The 22519-nt window shown below is 44.3% G+C and overlaps 1 protein-coding gene across 4 annotated transcripts in view; it reads right to left on the bottom strand.

Moving 5' to 3' along the window:
• Positions 1-470: 470 nt before the first annotated feature.
• The window catches only part of MYH10 (myosin heavy chain 10), a 104501-nt gene continuing 82452 nt past the window's right edge, over positions 471-22519 (bottom strand). For all 4 annotated transcript variants that reach the window (XM_087751304.1, XM_087751307.1, XM_087751305.1 and 1 more), the window contains 20 exons: positions 21404-21610; positions 20042-20179; positions 19372-19495; positions 16934-17105; positions 15930-16142; positions 15683-15827; positions 14034-14240; positions 12880-12984; positions 11688-11840; positions 11098-11346; positions 10331-10543; positions 9616-9828; positions 8156-8317; positions 6574-6702; positions 5241-5329; positions 4868-4991; positions 4552-4760; positions 3571-3679; positions 3023-3195; positions 471-2182 (listed from right to left, as the gene is read on the bottom strand). In XM_087751304.1, the coding sequence (XP_087607430.1) occupies positions 2038-2182; positions 3023-3195; positions 3571-3679; positions 4552-4760; positions 4868-4991; positions 5241-5329; positions 6574-6702; positions 8156-8317; positions 9616-9828; positions 10331-10543; positions 11098-11346; positions 11688-11840; positions 12880-12984; positions 14034-14240; positions 15683-15827; positions 15930-16142; positions 16934-17105; positions 19372-19495; positions 20042-20179; positions 21404-21610 (3279 nt within the window). In that variant the 3' untranslated portion in view covers positions 471-2037. The remainder of the gene's footprint in view (positions 2183-3022; positions 3196-3570; positions 3680-4551; positions 4761-4867; positions 4992-5240; positions 5330-6573; positions 6703-8155; positions 8318-9615; positions 9829-10330; positions 10544-11097; positions 11347-11687; positions 11841-12879; positions 12985-14033; positions 14241-15682; positions 15828-15929; positions 16143-16933; positions 17106-19371; positions 19496-20041; positions 20180-21403; positions 21611-22519) is intronic.

Raw genomic sequence — 22519 nt, 5'->3', positions numbered from 1 at the left:
CCGCGGCGCCCGGGGCTGCCGCTGCCCCCACGGCTCCCTGCCCCGCGCCCTTCCCTCCTCGCAGCTTTAACCCTGGCCTCTGCCTCCCCTCCCCTCCCGGGGGGCGCCGCTGCACCCCGGGCCCTGGGCAAAGAGCCCTCACCCGGCCCCGGGGCAGCGGCACCTCCAGCCTTCCGCCTTCCCAAAGGAAACGGGCCTGACCCACGGCGCGGGCCCCGCACCCCCGGGGAGCCCACGGAGGCCCCGTGAGGGCTCAGCCCCGAGCCTGATCGAGGCAGAACCGGGGCCGGGGCTGTGCCCCCGCCCCGACCTCGGCCTGCGCAAGGTGTCCGCGCTCCCGCTGCCAGCGCCTTCGCAGGCTCGGCCCTGGGCCAGGCCCTTTCTGCTGTATTGAGGTCAAAATAAAAGGAAAAATTAAAAAAGAACGAACACCCCAAGCAAACGGAACAGTAAGAAGGGAAAAGGCAGCGTCCAGTCATATTCTCGTTTATTAAGGTCTATGCCAGCCTCGGGAGACAGCTCTTCTGTAAGTAAACAGAGCAGGCGGCCGCATCTATAATGAATAAATTTATTGTCTTACAAAAATCATTGTCTAGAAATATGGGTATACAAGAAAACAAGATATTTGCAGTCAGATGCCTGGTGGTCAACAGCCAGTTTGATTAAAAATATCCAAACACACACAACGAAACCTTTGCGACAGATGTTAAAGCTTTTAACCAAAACGAGAACGCCGTGGTTTCTGAGCACGCGGCAGAGGAAGGTTCCTAGTTAACACTGATTCATTGTCACTAATCTCAATAATACCACTTGGACTAGAGAGGTACATGATATGAAGCACAGTCAAAATTAATACATTAAATCATTGTTATATAGGCAAATTATATATGTAACATTGTCTTAGTACTGTAGTGTCTAAGGCACTTTCTGTAATGTCAGGTTTTCAGCTATTTAAACAAAAAGAGCGCTAACTACTCGCTGTAATACTGTTCAAAATAAAAAAACAACCAACAACAACAACAAAAAAAAAAAAAAAAAGGATTCACATCCACTGGCATGTTAACGCGTGGGCAGGCAACATCCGTCGCTGACCCCTGCGGGCCCAGGCTCCCGCGCAGCCCGGCCCGCGCTGGCGGCCCCGCATCCCAGGGCGGCGCCTCGGCTCCACCTCCTGAAGACGAACTCACTCAGCCATAACTTAATAAATTAATTTTGCCTGCGTTGTATGTTTATTTTCCACTGGTGTTCACGTTACCCTAGCCTTAATATATACACGGACCTGCTGGGCACGGTGAGCGCAGGGCTCCACCCACGCGGACGCGCTGTACAGCTGGGGAGCGGTGACGCTCTTCCGTTTGCCTGTACGGCAGGAACGCGAACTGGGGAAGCGGGTGCCGAGAACACTTCAAAATGGTATTGCGGGTTAAAAACGGACGCTACTCCTTCCTCCCCACCTTTCCCTCTAACGCTCCCCAAGGCCTTTTCACAGTTCCCTCGCTGATTGTGTGCTGATCACGACAATTAGGAGAAAAGAAAGATGCAGGTGCGGTTTGGTCTTCAGTGATCCAAGAGGCTCAACGCAGCCGAGGGCCGCCCGAGCAGAGAAGAAATGAAGGATGTTGTCTGTACAAAGCATGCATAGTCATGACAATGGGTCTGTCCCAACCACCTACCCTCTGGGAATGAAGTTTCTGGATCGATTTAAAAAAAAAAAAGAAAAAGTTTCATCCTTCACATGATGCTTTATAAAATGGCTTTACAATGAGTATCTGGAAAAGAGATGCACTGAACAGAGACGATCCCATTTTGTTTACTATATATAAAAAAGCAGTTGTACCTATATCTGAAGCAGGGTACAGTATGGTGAGGCTGGAGAGCCTTAAGACATAGTTGACCTACGATAAGTAACCTTGTAGCATGCCGACGTTGCGTAAGGCAGATTTAGGGCCACAAGGCAGTCCGGTGGTCAGGAAAGTCCTCCTCCTTCTGCCGACTGTTGTGTAAAAGGTCTCTGCATGCAAACGGTGTGACGGGGCTCTACTCGGCAGGAGCCGGCTGCGCTTCGTTCACGTCGCTGCCTTTGCTCTCCGCGTCGTCGTCCGAGAGCTCCAGGGAGGCCCCTTCGATGTGCAGCTGGCGTCTCCCGGATCGACTCGAGGAGAAGGTGATGGGGCCCCCCCTCCTGCGAACAACAAGCAGCCAGCGATCGCTGACGGGCCCCGTCTCGCTCGCGGCCCCGGGGAGCCCGCCCTGCTGCGCCGCGGGGGCGTGCGGCAGCTCAGCTCCAGGCCGCCCGCGGGGCAAATTTCACACCAAGGGGTCAACACGCCGTGCACAAACACGTTCTGGTACCCCCGCACGGTTCATACTGTCACCTTAATTTGGCAAGTCCCAAGCAACTTAAAATACTGCCTCTGTACAAGCACCAAGCGCAGGCCGAGTACTAAACAGAGTGGGTTCTCTAAGAAAAATATCGACTGCTTGTTCGTTAAGCGCTGCCCCGCGCCCTCCTGCCATTGCTACAGGCCCGCCAGCTCAGCCGCTCTCCCTGGTGAGGCGGTTTTTGTTCGGCACCAGCCTCACCTTCGCTGACTCCCATCTGTCCTTGCTGCAGACCTCGATCTCACAGACCCGCTCTCAAGGCAAGGGTGGAAACGCTCCCACCAGGGCGGGCCAGCAAGAGAGGGACTGGTACCAGCCACTGGAAAAGCACGGCTGAGCCGTCTCCTGTCACCTTTACCCACGGCTGGACGGAGCCGGCAACCCCAGGGAACCTGCCAATGCAAGCTCCAGAGAGCTCAGGCTCAGAGCTGTCGGGAACACCCCTGTGGTCTGGCAGCTTCCCTGCCATCACCACCAGCCTCGGCCAGTGGCTCCCAGCGGGCTCCAGTTTGACCCAACCCCCCAGCGCTGGCAGCTCTGCTCCTGCAGTGCCACAGCCGGACGCTCCCATTATGGAGCCGGTCCGTGGCCGCGCAAGGGCTTGGATAAACCCCTGCCCGCTGCTACGGGCGCCGCTTACCTTAGCCTGTTTTTCAGGGTGCTGACCTCCCGGCTCAGGCCCTCGTTAGCCTCTGTGGCATCGTCCAGCTCACGCTGCAGTTTACGTCGGGAAGCATTTGCACGCGTGGCTTCCTCTTCGGCCTCCTCCAGCTGGCGTTTGAGCTGCTTCATTCTGGCATTGGCCTTTTCCATCTAAAATACAAACCCAGGTCATCAGAATCAAACTCAGCAGCCGCCACCCCCTGGGCTGGGAGGCCAGAGAGGTCAGTTACCCCCCGTCCTCCCCGGCTGGAGATGAACCCTCTGCCTCCCTGCAGGCTCCAGCGTGGACTCCTGGAGACACTGCAGAGCTCCTGGGTCTGGGCTGCCAGGGCAGATACCGGAGCACCGCACCAGCGCTCGCAGCGAGGCTTTGACTGCTGGGAGCTACTGCAGTGGTTTAGTGATCAAGACGGGGGGTTCCCTCACATGTTTTCATTAAAATGCTTCTTACGAAGCCCTTTCTACTCAAAGTATGGTTTTATTTGCCTTTTCGGAGAAACGGGCCTCAAAAGCCCCTCCACCTACCTGCTCCTTGTACTGGTCTGCGTGTCGACGCTCATCTTCCACCTGCATGAAGACTTCTTTCAATTTCTTCTCTGTACGACGCACCAATTTGTTAGCAGCCGCTCTTTCCCTGGAATAATCAAAAGCCATAATTTGTCCCAGTACTCGAAGGCCAGGAACACACGGTTTGTCCTGTCCAGAAGGCTCGTGTCTCCCTGTGTCACTGATACTTGAGTCCTCTTAACATACCTGCCACCACCGACAGAACTCGGTTGTAATATGCTGGAGACTGGCTGGGATGCAGCTTTGAAATAGTGAAGTATTAGGACTGGAGCGATACGGGGATGGTGTGCATGGTGAAGAGCGGGACAGGGAGGTGCTTCTTCACAATGAGATTCAACAGAGCAGCTTTAAAGTTATGGCTAACCAGTAACAGGGTCCTCCCACAGAGCCAAACGCACAAAAGGATGGGAGCTGGCGATAGACAGCCCACCTTCAGCCTTTCTGGGAGGAACTAGCCAAAAAAAAAAAAATATTGGAGGACTGAGCTGGAAAGGACAGGCAAGGAGCGCTCACTGGAGAAAGCAGACTTCTGCAGAGCACAGAATTCATCTCGACTAACTAAAGGTGTCAGGCCTAAGCAGTTCCGCTTGCTTCCTCTGACCCAAGAGACCAGGTGTCTCAAGGGGATGTTTCATCTTGTCTCAAGCTCCTGCAGCACCTTGCGGATCCTGGGACTAACAGTCAGCATATTCTCCTGGTTAACTTCAGGAGTTAACTCAGCCGTTTCAGTTACAGAACTGATTCCAAAAACTTCCCACCGCAGTCGCTTTACAGCTGCCTTGTTAAAGCACGTCCCTTAAACAGCAGGTTTCTAGATAATAAACCCTAATGCCTGTGCTGTCAGCTTGCATCTCAGCCTACAAAAAAAAAAACTTAAGGCATGGAGATTTCGGACATTCACCTGACAGAGCAAACACAGGCAAACATTTTTTTCCTTACTTGGCTTCCTGCTCAAGCTGCTCCTCTAGCTGCACAATCTTGGCTTCTAGAGTCGAAATTGTTGCCTTGAACTTCGACTTCACAGATCCCTCCAGTTCCTGCAGCTTGGCTTTCAGCTCTTTGTTCTGCCTTTCCAGCTGCTGCCGTGCATTTTCACTCTTCTGGGCAGCACTCCGCTCCCCAGCTAGCTCAGAATTAAGCGTGTCAACCTTTCGGAGGAGAAGAACAGAAGATCATTTGGTGCTATTCAGAGCCTCCACTTAACTGCACACTGAAACACGGGTTGCCCCAACAGCATTGCCAACAACGGGTTCACCTGCAGCGTGGTCTTTCGGAAGCGCTCATTGAGAAGCTCCATGTTGCTCTGTTCTTCCTCGAGCTCTTCCTCCAACTGCGCAATACGAGCTTCCAGCCGGCGCTTCTCATCCAGCAGCGCTGACCTAGAAAGGAAGTATTTGGGTCAAGACATGTTCGGATCTGATACAAAGCAATGGGCTAGTTTGCTTCTGATACTTCAGGCATTGCAAATTGTCATGAGAAGCCACTGTGCCAGCAATTCTCTTTGTAACAACAAGGAATTTTTATCACGAAGACAGATCAATACAGAATTTGCAAGCAAACTACGGAGAACTACAGCTTCTGGTGCCTCAAGTCCTTCAGATGCACAATTAATGCATTTGATGACTCACTTTCCTGAAGCGCTGTTTGCAATCTCATCAGCCAGCTCATCCCTCTCTTGCTCAGCGTGACGACGGGCTCTTTCAGACGCAGCAAACTCCTGCGAAGGTTTAGGAAAAGATGCATTACAGCATTAGGAATCTCAGAACTTCTGCAAACAGTTTAGCCTTCTAGTAACACTTCACAGCATCTCCCAGAAGTGATATCCCCGAGGTCTTTAAAGGGATAAGCAGAAGCATCAGCTGTAGAAGCTAGCAGGACACATCATCTTGATGTTTCTCCCCCTGAACTGCCATATGACTGCAATGGATTTACTTCTCCCTGTCCCTGAAGTGTTCCTTGCACAAAGTTAAGGCAAAAACCCCCCAAAGATCAGTAACATTCAAGCCCTGAACAGCAGGAGAAAACCATTCTCTCACATGCTCTCATAAATGCATTCAGTGTAAAGTGGGCACTAAACTAAGTAAATTTTTTTTAGGTTGTTACAGAGTACATAGCATGAATGCAAGCAAAGTATAGAAAATAAAAGCTTCATCACAAGAGTATAAACAGCACCAAATCTCATATTATAAAACTGTATTATGTGGTAGAAACACCCAAGCATTTGCTAATAAGGACAATTAAATGTCTAACAAGTTTGAAGTCCACAAAAGAACGACATGGAGAAGCTCTAGTGAGTCGCAGGTTATCTGTAGAGGCTCAAACAGTAAGTGCAGTGAAACCTAAGCCATTGCTTCAGACTGGGTCTGCAGCTAGTACGGGACAAAGAAGAGGCAGCCTCTCACACAAGGCAGTTCTGCTGACACTTGACCTTGTGGCAGACCAAAGACATAACGGGAGGTAAGCGATACCTAGCCAGACTTGGAGCTCTTACGTGAATTGCCAGCAATGAGGGAACACACGCCCAGAAGTGAAAGGGATGAGGACCTAAGATGGCAGTGACAAACCTCCACAGACTGAAATGGTCCACTGAGGTACTGGAGAGATTCTTAGGCTTTTATGTATTCCCAATAATCAGTTTTAGTACTGACGCTGTGCACTGCACCTTTCAGAGACTCTTGAACCACCCTGCAAGTTTTAGTGATGCCTCGGATCTGTTTAAGCAGTCCTAAAGCCTTCCTGCTACCCGGGCAGAGTAAATGAAGTCCAGACCACTGGAGTGATTCCTACAAAGCTTTAAGGAGCTCACTGATGAGCCGGGACAGGGGGGAAGACAAGGGTCTCCAGGTCCCATTTCTCTGCTCAACTCACTAGATTGCTTTTTATTTATTTATTTTTTTAAAACCTCTCTGATCTTCCCCTTACTCTAGCAAGAAAAACAAATGTCTTGGATTTCAATCTCACCTCTTGGAGCTGGAGTATTTCTGCTTCAAGACCTTTGAGCTTCTTTTCACTCTCTTTGGACTGGGCAAAGATCTCATCTCTGGATGCACGGGCTTCTTCCAGCTCCCGCTGGTAGTCTTTCATTTGAGCCTGCAGTTGGAAAGCAGGGGAAAGAAAGAGCCATGATGCATTAGGACAACCACAAGATCTATTAGTAGCTCATTTTGGCCCTGAAGAGGTAAGACCTTCCTCCCGAAGTGGCTTCATTCCACTTAAATATATCTTCAGTTCTTATTTTCATATTAAAACTTCACTTTCTCATCTTTCCATCACTCATTCCTTGTCAGAAACATCCCATTAGAAGACTTCACTTCATTTACCAGTATATTTTTGTAGGAAAAAACCTCTAGTAAAGAGCTACTCAATTACATTTATTATGAAACTTGTGGAGAGGTAATGCTCTTGGAATTGACTTGGGGAAAAAAAAAAATCTATTTACTTAAATTGACTGATAAAACCTATTACAAGTATGCAAGGTAAGAAAGTTCTCAGCGTAGAAGTAACACGATTCACCACTTGGCACATATGATGGAGAAGCACAACTTCTCCTTCCCTTAGGACACTTAACACAGACCGAGATCTTAATTCACATGAGTTTGACTGGGAGATGCTAGAAGAGTAACAAAGCTGGACAAGCCGCATTGACGTGGTACCTGCACCTTTAGCCTACCAGCAGTCACGAGAGCGCTTATCTCAGGTGTACGGAAGCGTACGGCACTCAGGTAGGAACTCTGGCTGTCCTGTCTCTTGAAATAGAGGAGCAAGGTACTGCTCGGTACCAGCATTTCTTGCTTTAACCTACGTTCCCTTCTCATTCAGCACCTGGACTCAGTCCCAGAATTGCCCTCACTCAGTTGAAGCAGGATTTGAAGTAGGATGGCCAAGGAATAGAGTGGACAGGGCAGAAAAGCAATTTAATTTGCCGTATGCTTTACATGGCCTCGCCGTGGCCTCATCCTCCTGCAGCACTGGGCCATGGCACTGAAAATCTTTGGCAAAAACTGAACTCTTCTAAACACTGAATATTTTTCTGGGAATGGGAAATAAATCCTTGACACAAGTACTGGGTTTTTCTTGCCAAACCAAAAAGAATGGGCATCTTGGAGGTTTTTAAAAGCAACTAAAATTTACTCCTCCTTTTTCTCTGGAGTGTTTTTGGCTGGAAATGCCTTAAAAAGTTCAACTTGAGGAAGCAGCAGTCAGCAAGAGCTGAGCTCAAATCAGTAAACTCAAAGATACAAACAAACATAAATTTAAAAAATGCAATACTCGGTAAATCCTTATGCAAAGTGTTGAAACAAAGAGAGAGAGGACTATTGAACAGAAGTATGTGGGGGACAATCTTAACTTCTTACCGACAAAAGGATGAGAGGAGTTTTGAGCAGGTGATAAATTCAGGCCAGATACTCTATGACATATGTCAGCATAGTCAAGCCTGATATTCTTCCTGCCTTCAAGCTACAAGTGTATTTAATGAAAAGCAACAACCCTGGACAGACTGCCACCCGGACAGAAAGCAGCTCGGTTGATTAGCTGTGCCTACCTGCAGCTTACGGAGCTGTTTGATTGCTTCATCTCGAGCCTTGTTTGCAGCTTCTATCTGACCTTCCAGGTCTTTCAGATCCATCTCCATTTTCTTCTTGGCTGCCACAGCAAGAGCCCTCTGTTTGCGCTCATCTTCCAGTTCTGCCTCCAGCTCTCGCACCTGTGAAATCAAGGCATGTAACAGGCTCCGTTCCAGGAACGGAGAAAACACAAAATCCCAGCAAAATGGCCGGTGACTCCAAAAGGCCTTTGAAGAGCAGAATTAACGTTACTCAATTGGAAAAGACTACAGAATGCAAGCTCCATGGGAAGACACTGCAGATGGCAAAACCAAATCCACAAATTGGAAGCAGAGATCCCTGAACTGACAAAAGGAAAACCAAAGACAATAACTCAGTGTCTGAAGCATTTCCATTTCATCTGTTCAGCTACTTAGGGATCAGCTTCTTGCCCAACACATCTATCCACACTCACGTATCACTCTAGGGCAGACGTCACTAATTCTGATTGAACCACTAAGATGAAAATAAGTAGAATCACCTCATTTTCTCAAGAAAAGAAATGCAATCAATTCCCTTCGAAACAGCTGTGCTACCGGCATTTATACACCAACAACTTTTTTTCAGAACGAAACAGAAAAGTATCTAAGCAGCAAGCCAACGTGAACTAAGCCAGACTTATGCAAAATAAAACTGAGCCAGAAATGCCACAGGTTACCAAGATGAAAGAATGTATTTTGTTTTGAAGCAAGCCTCCCTCCTCATGCTAGGTCAAGGGCTCTTGTTCAGTGCAAGTTAATAGTGATTTTGCATTGCAGTGAACTTCAAAAGCCCTCCAGGCCACATTTATTTCTAAGAGATCTCTATGTTGGTGATTCTCAGTAATTGTACACTTTTGTTTTCCTGTGATAAATCTTGAAATATTGGGTAATTTCTCCTCAATGTTTAATGTTAATTTAGAACCATCTTCTCTTACAAGCATGAAATTTTAAAGGCATTTCTTGAGTCTCTTCTGATCTGCTTTGTGTTACTAGAATTGTCAAGTCTGGCAAATTTGGAATCTGCCACGATTTTCATTTAGGAAACTGTTCACTTACAGTCTTTCAGTCTGTCTTGACATCCATGGATTTGTTCCTGTACATCAAACAGGATGGGCTTGCAAGTCCAAACAACATACCCCTGTCCTTGAAATGTCTGGGTAGACAGCAGCCGCCAAACCTCTGCTTGTATGTTGAGTGTTTTTGGAGGACCATCAGTAGCAGACTGACACTAACAGTTGCCAGTCCTCAACAAGCCCTATTTGATTGTTTGTAAAGATCAGTGCTTGGGATTTCTATAGGATGGGATCTTTAAGCAGAGAGTTTTACTTTTCTGGTGGCAAGTTATCACCAAAGCCACAGAGCTTTGGCAAAAGATCCTCACACCCTTCCCACTATGAAGTACAGTAAAATAGACATACTTGTTTAACCAGCATCCTCTTTTTCTCTTCATTCTGTTCGTCTCTGGCTTGCAGGTCTCTCTCAAACTGGGCTTTCATAGCTTGCATGTTCACCTCCAAACGAAGCTTAGCATCTTCTGTGGCCTGCAGTTCATCTTCCAGTTCCTCAAGCTGAGTCCTCATCTCTTCAACCTGTTGCTCTAAAGTCCTCTTTGACTTCTCCAGTTCATGGACCTGAGCCACAAACATTAATCAGACCCTCTCCTTCAGGTACCTCACATCAGCAGTTACTAACAGCAAACTGAGACATTATATGAACTCAGTACTCTACATTTTGTGATGCTCTGAATCGGACAATGAACCCGAACAGGCAGAGCGGCCTCTCTAAGTCTGTCTTAGAGAACCCAACAAAGATCTACGCAGATGATTGGAGAGATGAGCTGTGCAATGTCACAGAGAAAAAGTAGCAGTGAGACAAGCTCTTAAATCTAGCACAGGTGCCATTAGTCATTTGGCCACCAACTTCTGCTCTCCATGTCTTCACATCTTTTGAAGAGGCCTGATGTTAATAAAGACCACCCCCCTTTTCTGAGCATTAAGTCCTCCAGAATTTAAGGTTATAAATCAGCTTCGAAAAGTTGTATTTTGATGTCAAACATACTTCTCCAGCCAGCAAGTTCTCCTGTGTTATTCCCTATGCAGTATACAATAAGGCAGGGTGTGGAAACATACTTACATTTTTGCCCACATCATCTTTAGAGCTCATTAAGTCTTCCATATCTGCACGCAACTGTTTATTTTGTCTTTCAAATTCTTCCTTAGCTTCCAGGGCTTCTTCCAAAGCCCGAGCCAGAGACAGTGCTTTGGTTTCCTTCTCCCTTGCTTCTGCTTCAGCACGATCTCTTTCCTCCGCATATCTGGCAGAAATGTTCTTTTCTTCTGCCAGCATCTGAACATAAGAAATAATTAATCCATCTCTCAGGTTCTATAATCAGGTCCTTCCTGCCTCAGGTGTTTTAGTCAATGAAGGGGTTAATGCTCAAAGTTTAACTGGCCTTCAGAAGCTGGCTCTCAATCTTGATCAAAGCGCTAGTAAGAGAATAGCTACAGCTACTCTGGGATGAGATGAGGAAAGCAAGCTACTAATCAAGATTAAATAAGTTTTATATTATTTTCATCTTTCACTCGTCACATCCTTTCTTAGTCTGTCTTGAGGGATTACAATAATACTCTTAATTTTTTGTTCCAATAGAATTTCCTTTTTGTATATAAAGAGCTTATTACTTGCTCAAACAAGACTCAAAGCTGGCATTTAGCTCACTGAAATTACAGGTGACAAGTTACTCTTAAAGGCCAAGCTGCTCACAAAAGGTTTATCAATAACCACGGTACTCTAGGCAGACCCTTCTTTATACAACGCTCATTTATGCAGGCGACAATAGAAACAAGATGCCATTTAAAAAATCATAGAAAGCAGCAGCAAGATGACGGCAACTAGACTACCTGATCAAACTTCTTCTGCTTTTTCTCCAAGTTAGAAACAATCTGGCGCTGATGATCTAGATCTACCATCAAGTCATCCAGCTCTTGCTGCAGGCGATTCTTTGTCTTTTCCAGTTTGTCATAAGCCATTGCCTTCTCCTCTAGGCGTTGGCTTAAGGACTCCATGTCCTTCAATAATTTCTTCTTATTTTCCTCCAAGCCTTCAATGGTTCCCAAGTCATCATCTACCTTTTTCTTAGCATCAGCCAACTGAAATTTAGTAAAAGAAAGTAACGTTTCTTAGTGCATCACGAGAAGGAAAGAAACGCATTGGGTCCAAAATACAACACCAGAAACAGATGTTATTGCTAGCAAAAGTAACACAAAAATTGTGAGCTAACAGGATACTAAGTAGGTGAAAGTCCTGCCCGTTGCAGTTAGTTGTACTAGTCATTATTGCAATGGAGAAGGACCACAGGAAATTTTGTTCCAAAATTTGGTCTAGCACACGTGCAAATTAAGTGACATTTATCCAAGAGGTGTGGGTCACCAATTCATCATACCTGGCATGCGTAGGCCTTACACAAGTCCTGCCATTGACAACAGCTTACCTGCAACTGCAAGGCGAGCATCTGTTTCTCCAAATTCTTTCTGGCCTCCTCTTCCTCTTCCTGCTGCTCTTGCAGGTTGTTCTTCTCCTCTTCCAGCTGCCTAATCCTACTGCTCAGGTTGAGCTTCTGGCGGGTTTCCTCCTGAAGCAGCTCCTGTCGCACGAACAGGCACATTCAAAGTTCAGTTTGGTTCACAGGGTGTTAGCTGCGGCCTTGGGCTACCACCCCCCGGTACTCTGTATGGAGCTACAGGTTTGATGATTTTTCTCACAGCAGCAAGGACACGCTTATGAAGACATCTGTAATTTGGGTTTTCAAAAAGGCAGTGCTCATTCATTTTGGGCACACTTAAACCTTTATAAAGCATATTTCTGATCAGGGAATCCATGCCACTGTCTGTTCTAGAAGTTAATAGATGCTACTTTTCCATTTTAAAGGGACGAGCACAGAAGTCACCTTCAAAATTTATTTTTCTCCTTTCAGACAAGCATGTCAAGTCCCTATTTTAAACCACCTGGGAAGAATATATAGCAGCAAATCCTGCAATGGCAGCATGCTTCCAAGTTTTGCCGCATCACTTAAATATAAAGGTCAGTTTAAAGATAGCTGTAATTTGGCAGTGGAAACTTCTGTCATAACGGTAACTAATAAAAGGTGTAACCCCTCCATCATGTTCCTCACAGACTTCTCCAATTGCGATTAACGTTATTCAAGTATTCACCATAAGCATTTTTACAGAGGAAAAAGAGTATATTTAAGTGATGAACACATGCACAAAGCTGCATTATTTAACTCAAAAACAAACACTGGCAGTTTTAAGAACTTAAGCTGTCAGTAAAAGACAGGGTATTGTCCCTCGTGCCTTTCATATACCCCAAGGATCTTACTTACATTAACATTCTACTTGGAAAGGGTTTTTTGACTTATTTCTTAGTCTCTGTTGGAGGTAAGAATTAAAAGAGAAACCGAAAGGCTACAGTCTATCAAGTAGTGAACCTTAGATAATGAAAAATTGGCTCCACAAGGAGCTGAGCAGTCATACATTGCATTTCACTGGACTTCAATAGGAAATACAGCTTCTACCCAAGGGACTTTCCAAACCATGAATGAAAGCGTATTTTCTGTTATGCAGTTAGCATTTCAATGAGGAACAAAGCTTCAGTGCAAAGTTCAGGCTTCACTGCACACACACCTGTGTATCCTGAAGCTGAGATTCCAAACTAGCCGCATCCTTGGCAAACTTAATGCCTTTCTTCTCTGCTTCCTCCAGGAGACTTGAGACATTATCCAACTCATTCTGCAAAGCAAGCAGTCTAAAGGTAACAGCATGCAGCTGACTCACGGCAAAGCCTGCATCCCACTGGGAGCTGGAACTGCAGAACAAAACCCCAACAAATTCCAGGCATGGCAAGACAACAACAGATACACAACAGGCTACAAATACTGAAGTTTGGGTAGGAACTTGAAGTTGGATGTCGATCTTGAGCTTAAGGGTATAATATCACAAGAGTTAGGCACACTATTTAGCAGAGCATGTCCTTCCAATATCTGCATTCATACTTAAATGCTATTTTTAATTATAGGACCATATATTTTACAGGACCATTAATTCAGGGATTATCAGGGTGGCAGCTGGGTTTAAAGCATCACTGCAAGAGAAAAGGTTACTGCCAGGTGCCAGCTTTTGCTATTTTAGACTATGCTACTTGTATATACAGTGAGACTGCCCAAAATCTTCCCCCGAGAACTGGGCCATTCATTTTTTGAAGCCCTTTAGCTTGATTTACCTGAAGTACTCGTTGCTGTGGCTTAAAAAGTCAGCCCTAACTGCATTTTGTCCATTTCCTCCATTTCCCAGAAGAAAAGCCCTTTACTTGCAATCCCTACCTGTCAAACTCCCAGCTTCGAAGCACAAAAGCAAACCTGTGGCCATTATCAATCCGTACATTTTTGCTGACGCCTACAAATGAGCTCAGCCCAGTCTACTCAATTCCATATCCAAGCCAAAAACTTGCAGGCCAGCTGTCAGCAGAGCCTCCTACAGGATTTGGTCTCCAGGATGGGAAGCCATGTACTTAGAAGCCACTATAACTCACATAGCCCAAAGAGTTCAGGATGAATGCCATGGCATGCCAGCGATCTCCACCTGAGGCACATCACCACTTTAAAGCCCCTCAAGTAAACAAGTGCATGACTGAGATCACCTCCCACATCAACTACAGACCCAGTTCCTGTAGACCTAGCTGCAACTTTGAAAGTCATTTCTCCTAGCCATTTCTGCATACGCTAAAAGCTTTTACTTTCTTACGTGTTTTTCAGCAGTTTAAGACTTCCACACAGCCTTACCTGCAGCTTGTTAGCTTTCTCCGCCAGCTCCACCCTCAGTCTTTCTCCTTCTGTGACCTTGGCCGTTAGCTCTTGTACCTGAGCATCAAGCTTCTTCCTCTTATGTTCAGACTCTGCCTTGACCTGCTGCAGCACCTTCACTTCACAGGCTAACTCCTTGTTGTCCGACTCTAGGCCTTGCTTGTTTTTTTCAAGATTTGCTTTGAACTAGGAAAAACAAAAGGAAAGAAATTCAACACTTTGTTACACATCGATAAAGTTTTCTGCTAAAAATATTCAGTCCAGCAAATCAGGTTTACGAGTTCAAAGATAAAACAAGTGCTCAGCAAGTTCTAAGCAGGGAGTATTTAAAATGCTGCCACGTAGCGTTCTGTGTCTGTTAGCCAAAGACTAAGTTAATGCAAGTTATTCCACTCTCGGCTATCACAGGTAACAGTGAGGACCAGAAGATACTTCTATGAATTCAGCAAGATCTGGGATGTCAGTGCTGGAAAATGACTGTTTGAGTAGCACTGTAAGTAGGAAGGAATGTGCCCATTAACAGATCAGCATGGCTCATCTCACAGAAATAAAAGGAAAGATATCAGCTAAAGCTGCCCTGATTTTAGTAGGCGTAGCAGCCTGGAAGTGCATAACAAAGCACTTTTCACCACTGCACTGACATTTGTGAAAAACCTTTTTAAAAAATTAAGAATTGGCATAAGGGATGTTTAAGTGCCATTCTTATCTATATCACCAGAACCGACATCATCTTATCACAGGACCTTTGTTTAAGATTGCAGGGTATTTTTCCACCTTTTCATGCTCTTATTGAGAATGTTTAATGAATAAGGAGCAGAAAGCATGCATAAAAAGATCTTCAGGTGAATAAACTGTAATTTCCACCAGCTTTAACTACTATGTTTCTCACTTAGTATCTTAAACTAAGGAAGCTTGTGAAGTATTCCCTACATAAAAATATTACCACAGTAGATGAGCTGTCCACACATACATTTGTGAATGACCAGAACTATAATTTCACAAACCAATGACACCTTTTTTTTTTTGGCAGTGTTGGAATAATTCTACTTTTGAACAAGACACTCAAGCTACACTAGTAGGAGCCACGCTATCCAGGTGTGCCTCCTCCTGCCTGCTCTGGTGGTGGTTCCTAGAGAACACAACACAGCTGTGTAAATCGGCACGATACTCCACAGGTATCTAGCACCAGAGGTCACAGTACAAGCATGAAGTTAAGAGTGGCTGGAAGAACTTTTACACTACCTGTACTCACAGGTCGTTATTTGTGAGAGCCGACATTACAATTACCTGATTTGGAAGCATTCTGCAGCTCACTCATGCAGAGAACTGCTTTTCACCAAATAAGCACGTGGGCTGCTGGAGAATTCCCACAGAAGTACAACATGAATTTCTCTCTAGGTGCACTGTTTCCAAGTCTAACAAACACTTTTCAGATAGATACCAAGACTGTCTAATAGTTGCAATATATTCAAACCAGCAGGATACATTTGATTCAATTGGAATTGTTATGCATGTATAGAGGACAACGTAGATCTGCAGATAGCAGTGGAAGGGACCGCAACACTTATGTTACTTATAGAAAGTCCTGAAGCAGAAAAATCTATTTCTGTAATTCATTTTCTTCTCACCCTTTTGGCCTGTTCAAGCTGTTCAGAGAGCTCTTCCAGGGCAGTAGCGTGCCTCTGCCTGATTTCCTGGATCTGTGCTTCATGGTTCTTGGTTTCCTCTTCAATTGCTTTCTTCAGTTCAGCCACCTCCTGTTCTCGCTTTGTCCTAGAGGAAGCATCAATGGTAATCAAAAATCAACGTTTTAGTCTTTCGTAAATTAAAGATGAATTTTAACGATGCCTTCTTACAGAGACATATGATCCCTACCTCAGCTCTTGCTGTGCTGCAGTGGTATCCAAGGTATCTTCCAGTTCAGTTTTTAAAGCCTCCAACTCTTCACTTAAGTCTCTTTTCTGCTTTTCTGCCTTGTTGCGTGATGCCTTCTCAGATTCAAGATCCTCCTGGAGTTCTGCAATTTGAGCCTGCAACTCTCTTATCACTTTCAGTGCATTGTTCTTCTGAACTGCTTCTTCATCACCTCTGTTAAACAGAGGCACAACAGTTAATGATCTTTCATAGCTTCAGATCTATTCTCATAACAGTCTAGCGTTATTTAAATTATGTACACAAATGATAACTCAACCTTCCCACTAGAATAAAATAGACCTTCTAAAACTTCATAGATAGGAAACCACCACTGCACTGCTAGTCAAGATCCTAACAAGCACAGTGCCCCAGGTACCACAGATGCACTACAAGAATGATCAAGCTTTCAAGTTTACATTCAAGAGTTCCAGCTTTGTAGATCTCACTGTCCCAAAAGCACACCCTGCCTGTAGAATCTTCTCTACCCGCAAAATTATGTGGCATTACTCAAGAAATGCAAAAGCTGTTTAGTTTATCTTATAACATGTGGCTGCAAGACTACCACACAAATCTTTCGATGATCGAGTAGGACACGCATTATCAAGTACTTTGACCATTAAGAAGGCTCTCTGACAATTACATGTTTTCTTTTCCCTCCTGAGGCTGAACTCTGGGAGACAAAAAAAAAAAAGAAAAGCTTCCAGAGCCCGACTGCTATTACACCCTGGTGAAACATTGGTTTTGGAGCTTTGTAGAGCAAGGATGCTGATAAAACACTGAATTCCTTTTTTGCCATGTCTATGCACAGCACACAGGTGTCTAGAGATGCTCTAGTACAAATGCAAACTGGCTTCTGCTTTAACATTCCCAGTTCTAACTGATAAGTTTGCAGTCAGCTGCAATTCTGTCTGGGAAAGCAGGTTTCTACCACGCTTCTGTAGTCATAAGCCCCATCGTGCTCTGACCTAGCAAGAGCAGCCTGCAGTTCTTCCTCTTTCTTGGCCAGCTGGATCTTCAGTTCCTCAATCTGGGCTTGCAGCTCAGCTATTTGGTCCTGTAGGTCCGTTGTTTCACCATCAAGTTTTCTTTTAGCTTTTTCTAATTCTTGACGGGTCTTCTCCTCCTTTTTTAAGCGCTCTAAGGAAGCAAATAATTATATTTATAAGCAATTTTTTCTCTTGTCATCCTCAGAAGGTTCAGGGGCAGGGCAATGGGGTGGCAAGAAGGGTGGGAAGTTTAACATATGCCATGCCAATGCCGTCTCCAGTCTGCAGCTGGAAGGGTGACTGGGAAAGATGGAATAGCAAAGTAGAACTGCATGATTTAAATAGAAAGTCAAGAAAAAGTCAATGACTGGAGAAAAAAGTTTGAAGTAAGGGAACAGAAAGATAACCTCATCTTGACAGAAAATAAGGAATGGAATCTAACAGAAGAGCAGTTTGAGCTGCTAGGCCAGGGGATCACAGACATCAGGATTCAAAAAACGAAGAACAACTACAGACTGGAAAAAATGATGGCTTGCATAGTTTTGGAAGAGCTAGGCTAGACTCCAAAAGGTCTACTGGAAAATAATATAGCTTAAAGAAAACTTGGACAAACCATTTTTGCAAGTATCTGTACCACTAACTCAAATCCCATTGATATTTAGCAAGACTTTGCAATCCTGATAGCTTCCAGTAATTTATTTCTGTAGCCAAGATACTCCTGTCCTCAGGTATTTCTTTTTGAAAACCATCCAGTTATCAGTGCCATAGCAATAAAATACATTTAGGTGACCTGCCTGTTGTCTGATTAAGATAGTTACTGGCTGCATTGCTTACAGTTAGCTAATGACCAGGTATGTAACATATTTAAGTCACAGGAAGGTTTTGCTTAGCATAGCATTAGCACAATTCCACATGCATTAGCATAAAGGTAAGTTATTAGGCTTGTTCAATACTTGGTGGGTCCTCAGTGCAGAGATTTCTCACGCCCTTCCTAAGCCTGCTACTGGATCAGGACATCATCTTCTACACGGCAAGGGAGCCATGTTCAAGAATCATCTTAGAGCCACCTAGGGCTATTGGGGATTTTCCAGACAGTCTAAAGTAACACTGTTTTTCTCTAAACAGCTCCTCATTCAAAAAAAAAATAGCACTTTTCCCTCTGTTTTGACATCATATTTCTGGTGAGTGACATTTAGAACAGTGTCATAAGACCCAGTTTTGTAATTGAGAAAGCTCTTAGTAAACTGAATTGGGGGGGTTGGGGGTGGGTGTTTGTTTGGGGGTTTTTTGGTTTGGGTTTTTTTTTTTTTGGTTGGTTGGTTTTTTTTCCAAATTTCAGTACCTAGCAGTGCCAAGACCCTAGCGGAGAGACCTTAATGGCTTCTGGAATCATCTCAAAGAGTAAATATCATTTTTCTGTGCTTTACTAGCCAAGAAATTGCATGCCTTATATTTAAGCTTTAATTTCCATTTCTAAGGTCGTCAGTCTTGGAACAGCACCATAACCAAACCACATCTGTCAAGTATCTTCAGAAACACTAGTCCTGATTTAAGCACACAACTACTCAAGCATTATTTTCCAGTGAGTAAAGCTTACTTATGCCCATCTTAAGGTCTCTGAATACGATTTTTAAAGAAAAGGTACATCAATCACCTACTACCCCTATTAGTTCAATACCTTCCTATACAGATAAGATTAAAATTTGGTATTCTTCCATAAAAGCACATCAGTCTTAAAATATGTAGCAAGACAGGCCATAATACAGTAAGTGAAAAAACTATTTCCAAATTAGGGCACAGAGCGACTTTGCCTTATATTTTGAAACTTTGACTTGGAAGTTTATTCATGTTGCACAATAGCTATTTGCAGCCATAAGTAATTAAAAAAACCAAAATCCAGAAAGGTTACACAAAGGTGACAACACAGGCAAAACAATCGGAATAAACGGCCAAAGAAATTGAACCATTTTAGATAAACAAAGCAATTCAGATTTGCTTATTCAAAAAACTATTAGAAGCCTAATGAATGCCTACTAACATTCTTCCAGAAATACGTTGTTCTAATGTGTTATTATAGAAAAGTGTAGCAACTTCCCAAGAGACAGATGTTTTACCTTGGTACTAAGGGATGCATGCAACAACATGAATTTCTGAGTGCATCTCTAAATGAAATGGATTCTGAAAAATGAAAAACTAACTAGTTAAACATGAGAAAGACTGCGCAGCCAAATGTAACAAGCCTTGCAAGCAACACAAATTTCTTTCAAGACTTATATAAAAATAACAGCTATTAAGGTATCTACTTATAAGGTTACACTTAGCAGACTGGACCAGACACTGCATACATTGTGTAAGTGATCCATTCCTTTCTAGCATGATGTCCAAGCTGCTAATAGGCACATGTACCAAGAACAAACCTTCCAAATCGGTGATCATCATTTCCTGCTTGTTCTTGAGTTTGGCCAAGTTTTTGGCCTTTTCTTCTTCTTCAGCCAGCTGAGAAGTACATTCAGCAATTCGATCCTCCATCAGCTTCTTTTCCTAGTTAGGAGAAAGGGGAGAAAGAATAACTTCTAAAATACAATTTTAAGAGTCTCTAAGCAGCACAAATAACTGAATATACAAAATCCATACAGAGGTCTCATACAGCATATATAATACAGATTTCATTTCAAGTGACTGACCGATCAGTATTAAGGATCAACTGGAACAGTACAGAAACACGAACATTTGTTTTCCAAGAAAGCGAGACTTGGAATTTAACACACAGAGGCCTGGTTTTAGGACAGCATTTGCTGTACACTTTTGGAAATCTGTTTGCAAAGAACGACAGCTATGATAAACAGTTTCCAGCTCTTGGATTTGGAAGACTCACGAAACTGGAAAGAATGCATGGCAAATACCTCCCTTTTAAAGGTCAGCTTAAAAGAAGCTCCAAGTGTCTCAGCTTCAACCTGTTCAAACCCAACAAGTCTTCAGGTGCAAACTCTATAGATAACGTAACAGTAGTCTTAAGTGTTTTGAGAGCTATCACTCAGTACTACTATTACTTATGTGCACAATCTCCGCCGTGCATACCAGTCTCACCTTCAAAAATTTGGAATTTTGGTCCTCCAACAGTAGGATCTCTTCCTCCATCTTCTTGATCTTAGCTTCAGCTGTCACTTTTTCAAGTTGCAACTTCTGTCGAGCTCCCTCCTCCTCATCAAGCTGCTCCTCCAGGTCCTGGGAAGAAAGGCAATTGCATCTGTGCATTTTCCAGGTTACCCATGTGTGGGTTTTTTGTTCGTTTTGTTTTGGGTTTTTTTGTTTTGTTTTGTTTAAATTGGTGAAAAAAATGCGATGTTTTGAAAAGCCACCTGCCCTAACTAACACTAAAAATGCATTCGCTTTTTGTTAGATTCATTTATATCAATGATCTGGTAATGAAATTAAGGGCCATGTGATACACAAGGAATTTTTTTATGCTCTGTTTCAGCTTTGGCTGAAATATGCTGTCCAGGAAACATACCCTCACTTCAGAGTCTTTCACCTTCTCAAGTCTGAATGTAAAATAAAAAAAAAAAAATCTACTTAAATGACAACCAAATCAGATCAGGCTTTATGTCAAATACTTCTCAGCATACTGCAGCTGGTGCAAAAGTGCAAGTGTTGGGAAGCCCGATTTCAGTATGAATCTAGATCTCCGTATTACAGCTGAAATGGTTCGGGTATCGGCACAAATAGCTAGATACGACTCAAAAAAAGTAATAACGTCTTGTGCTTCTATTCATTCACGGTTTTAAATAAAGATTCTCAGCCACACATGAATGGACACTTATTAAAAGGCATCAAGAGCTCTGAGGTGTGGGGTTTATTTCCCCTTCGAGTACCTTGAGTATTTTGAAAGACATAAGTTCTCAGGTATCCCCTTTTTCAAGGTCTCCATGTATTCAGAAGAAAGCATCTAAATCATCTGATTTTCACAAAAAAACCCAAGTAACTCGGAGGAGATGGAGTTGTCTTAGTTTCATAAAAGTCAAAGAAGGAATATTCTTCATGATATTCACTGGATTTCAGTCAAAAAGGACCATCTCTCTCATAAGTGAGACCATCCCATCAGTCTTTGTTTCTATCAGAAAGCAGGTGAGCCCCATGCAGTCATTGCCGGTTCCTCCCTCCTCAAAAGTGCTTGCTACCTTTAACACTCTATCTGCATACGCTATAGCTACCAACAGGGCATTTTGACTTCTTTTTCTTTCCTCACCCTCATATGCCTGGACACCACAGGAAGCTAAACCACATTGAACACAGGAAGAGAAAAGAAAAAAAAAATTTCAAATTGATTTTATTCCACACATGGTGCTGAGGAGCTAAATTCCTCCGTGCCATAGAGATGCTGAGGGAGCTTTCCCATCCGTAACTGTCCTATTTGCCTGCTTTTCCATTTCCAGTTACCAAGTGGCATACCTGAATATGGCCCTGCATTTTCTTTTTCTCATTCTGCAATATTTGGTTTCTTTCCTCTTCCTCCTCAACCCTGGACTCCAAGTCATGGAGAATTTCTTCCAACTCTTGTTTTTTGGCAGCCAAGCGAGCCCTCATCTCCTCAGCTTCTGCAAAGAGCTCCGTCTCAGCCTGTAGCTGCTCTGCAAGAATGTTCTTCTCTTCTAGAAGCTGCAAATATACACAAAAGGTAGTAAAAGCAGTAGAAGTAACATTTAAGTCTCTCATGAGAGATTATACATATGATAAAGTTACATAAAGGCCAAGTTCTGCTCCAACTCTTAACTGCCTGGCCAATATCCAAAACCAAAGACTTTTAGCAGAGGGCTTTACCAGTGGTTCAGAAGACACCAGCTTTCATAATAGGGCTACAGCAATATTTGCTCCCTTCTCCCCCCAGTTTAAGGAACAGATCCCACTGTGTCTGCCCCACGTGCCCTGTTCCACCAGCAGCAAAAAGCTGAGGGAAGCGCCTGTTTGCTGGCCTGTTCCTCGCACTGATCCCTGCGTAGCGGCAGAGCAGCGCCATGGGTAGCTGCGCTGAAGCTGGCACTTGGAGTCACTGGAGCAGAACTGGACCACGTTACTTCTTGCAGTGTAAACTTGAGAATAGAATAGACTAGTCTCAGTTGGGAGGGACCTACAACAATAATCCAGTCCAACTGCCTGACCACTTCAGGGCTGACCAAAAGTTAACGCATATTATTAAGGGCATTATCCAAATGCCTTTTAACCACTGACAAGCATGGGGCATCAACCGCCTCTCTAGGAAGCCTGTTCCAGTGTTTGCCCACCCTCTTGGTACAAAAATGCTTCCTAATATCTAGTCTGAACCTCTCCTGATGCAGCTTTGAACCATTCCCATGTGTCCCAAGAGATCAGCACCTCCCTCTCCACGTCCCCTCCTCAGGAAGCTCTGGAGAGCAACGAGGTCTCCCCTCAATCTCCCTTTCTCCAAACTAAGACAAACCCAGCATCCTTAGACACTCCTCACAGGCCGTGCCTTCCAGCACTTTCGTCAATAGGAACCGATGCTTTGCCATTCTAGATATCCATCCCAGTTCTATCAGGTCTCAAAAT

Source organism: Nipponia nippon, unplaced genomic scaffold (assembly GCF_047370975.1).
Source record: "Nipponia nippon isolate SJK-2023a ecotype South Korea unplaced genomic scaffold, ASM4737097v1 scaffold_14, whole genome shotgun sequence".
Classification (NCBI taxonomy): Eukaryota; Metazoa; Chordata; class Aves; order Pelecaniformes; family Threskiornithidae; genus Nipponia; species Nipponia nippon.
The sequence above is the reverse complement of the archived record's forward strand: the minus strand, read 5'-3'. Positions and strand labels throughout refer to the sequence as shown.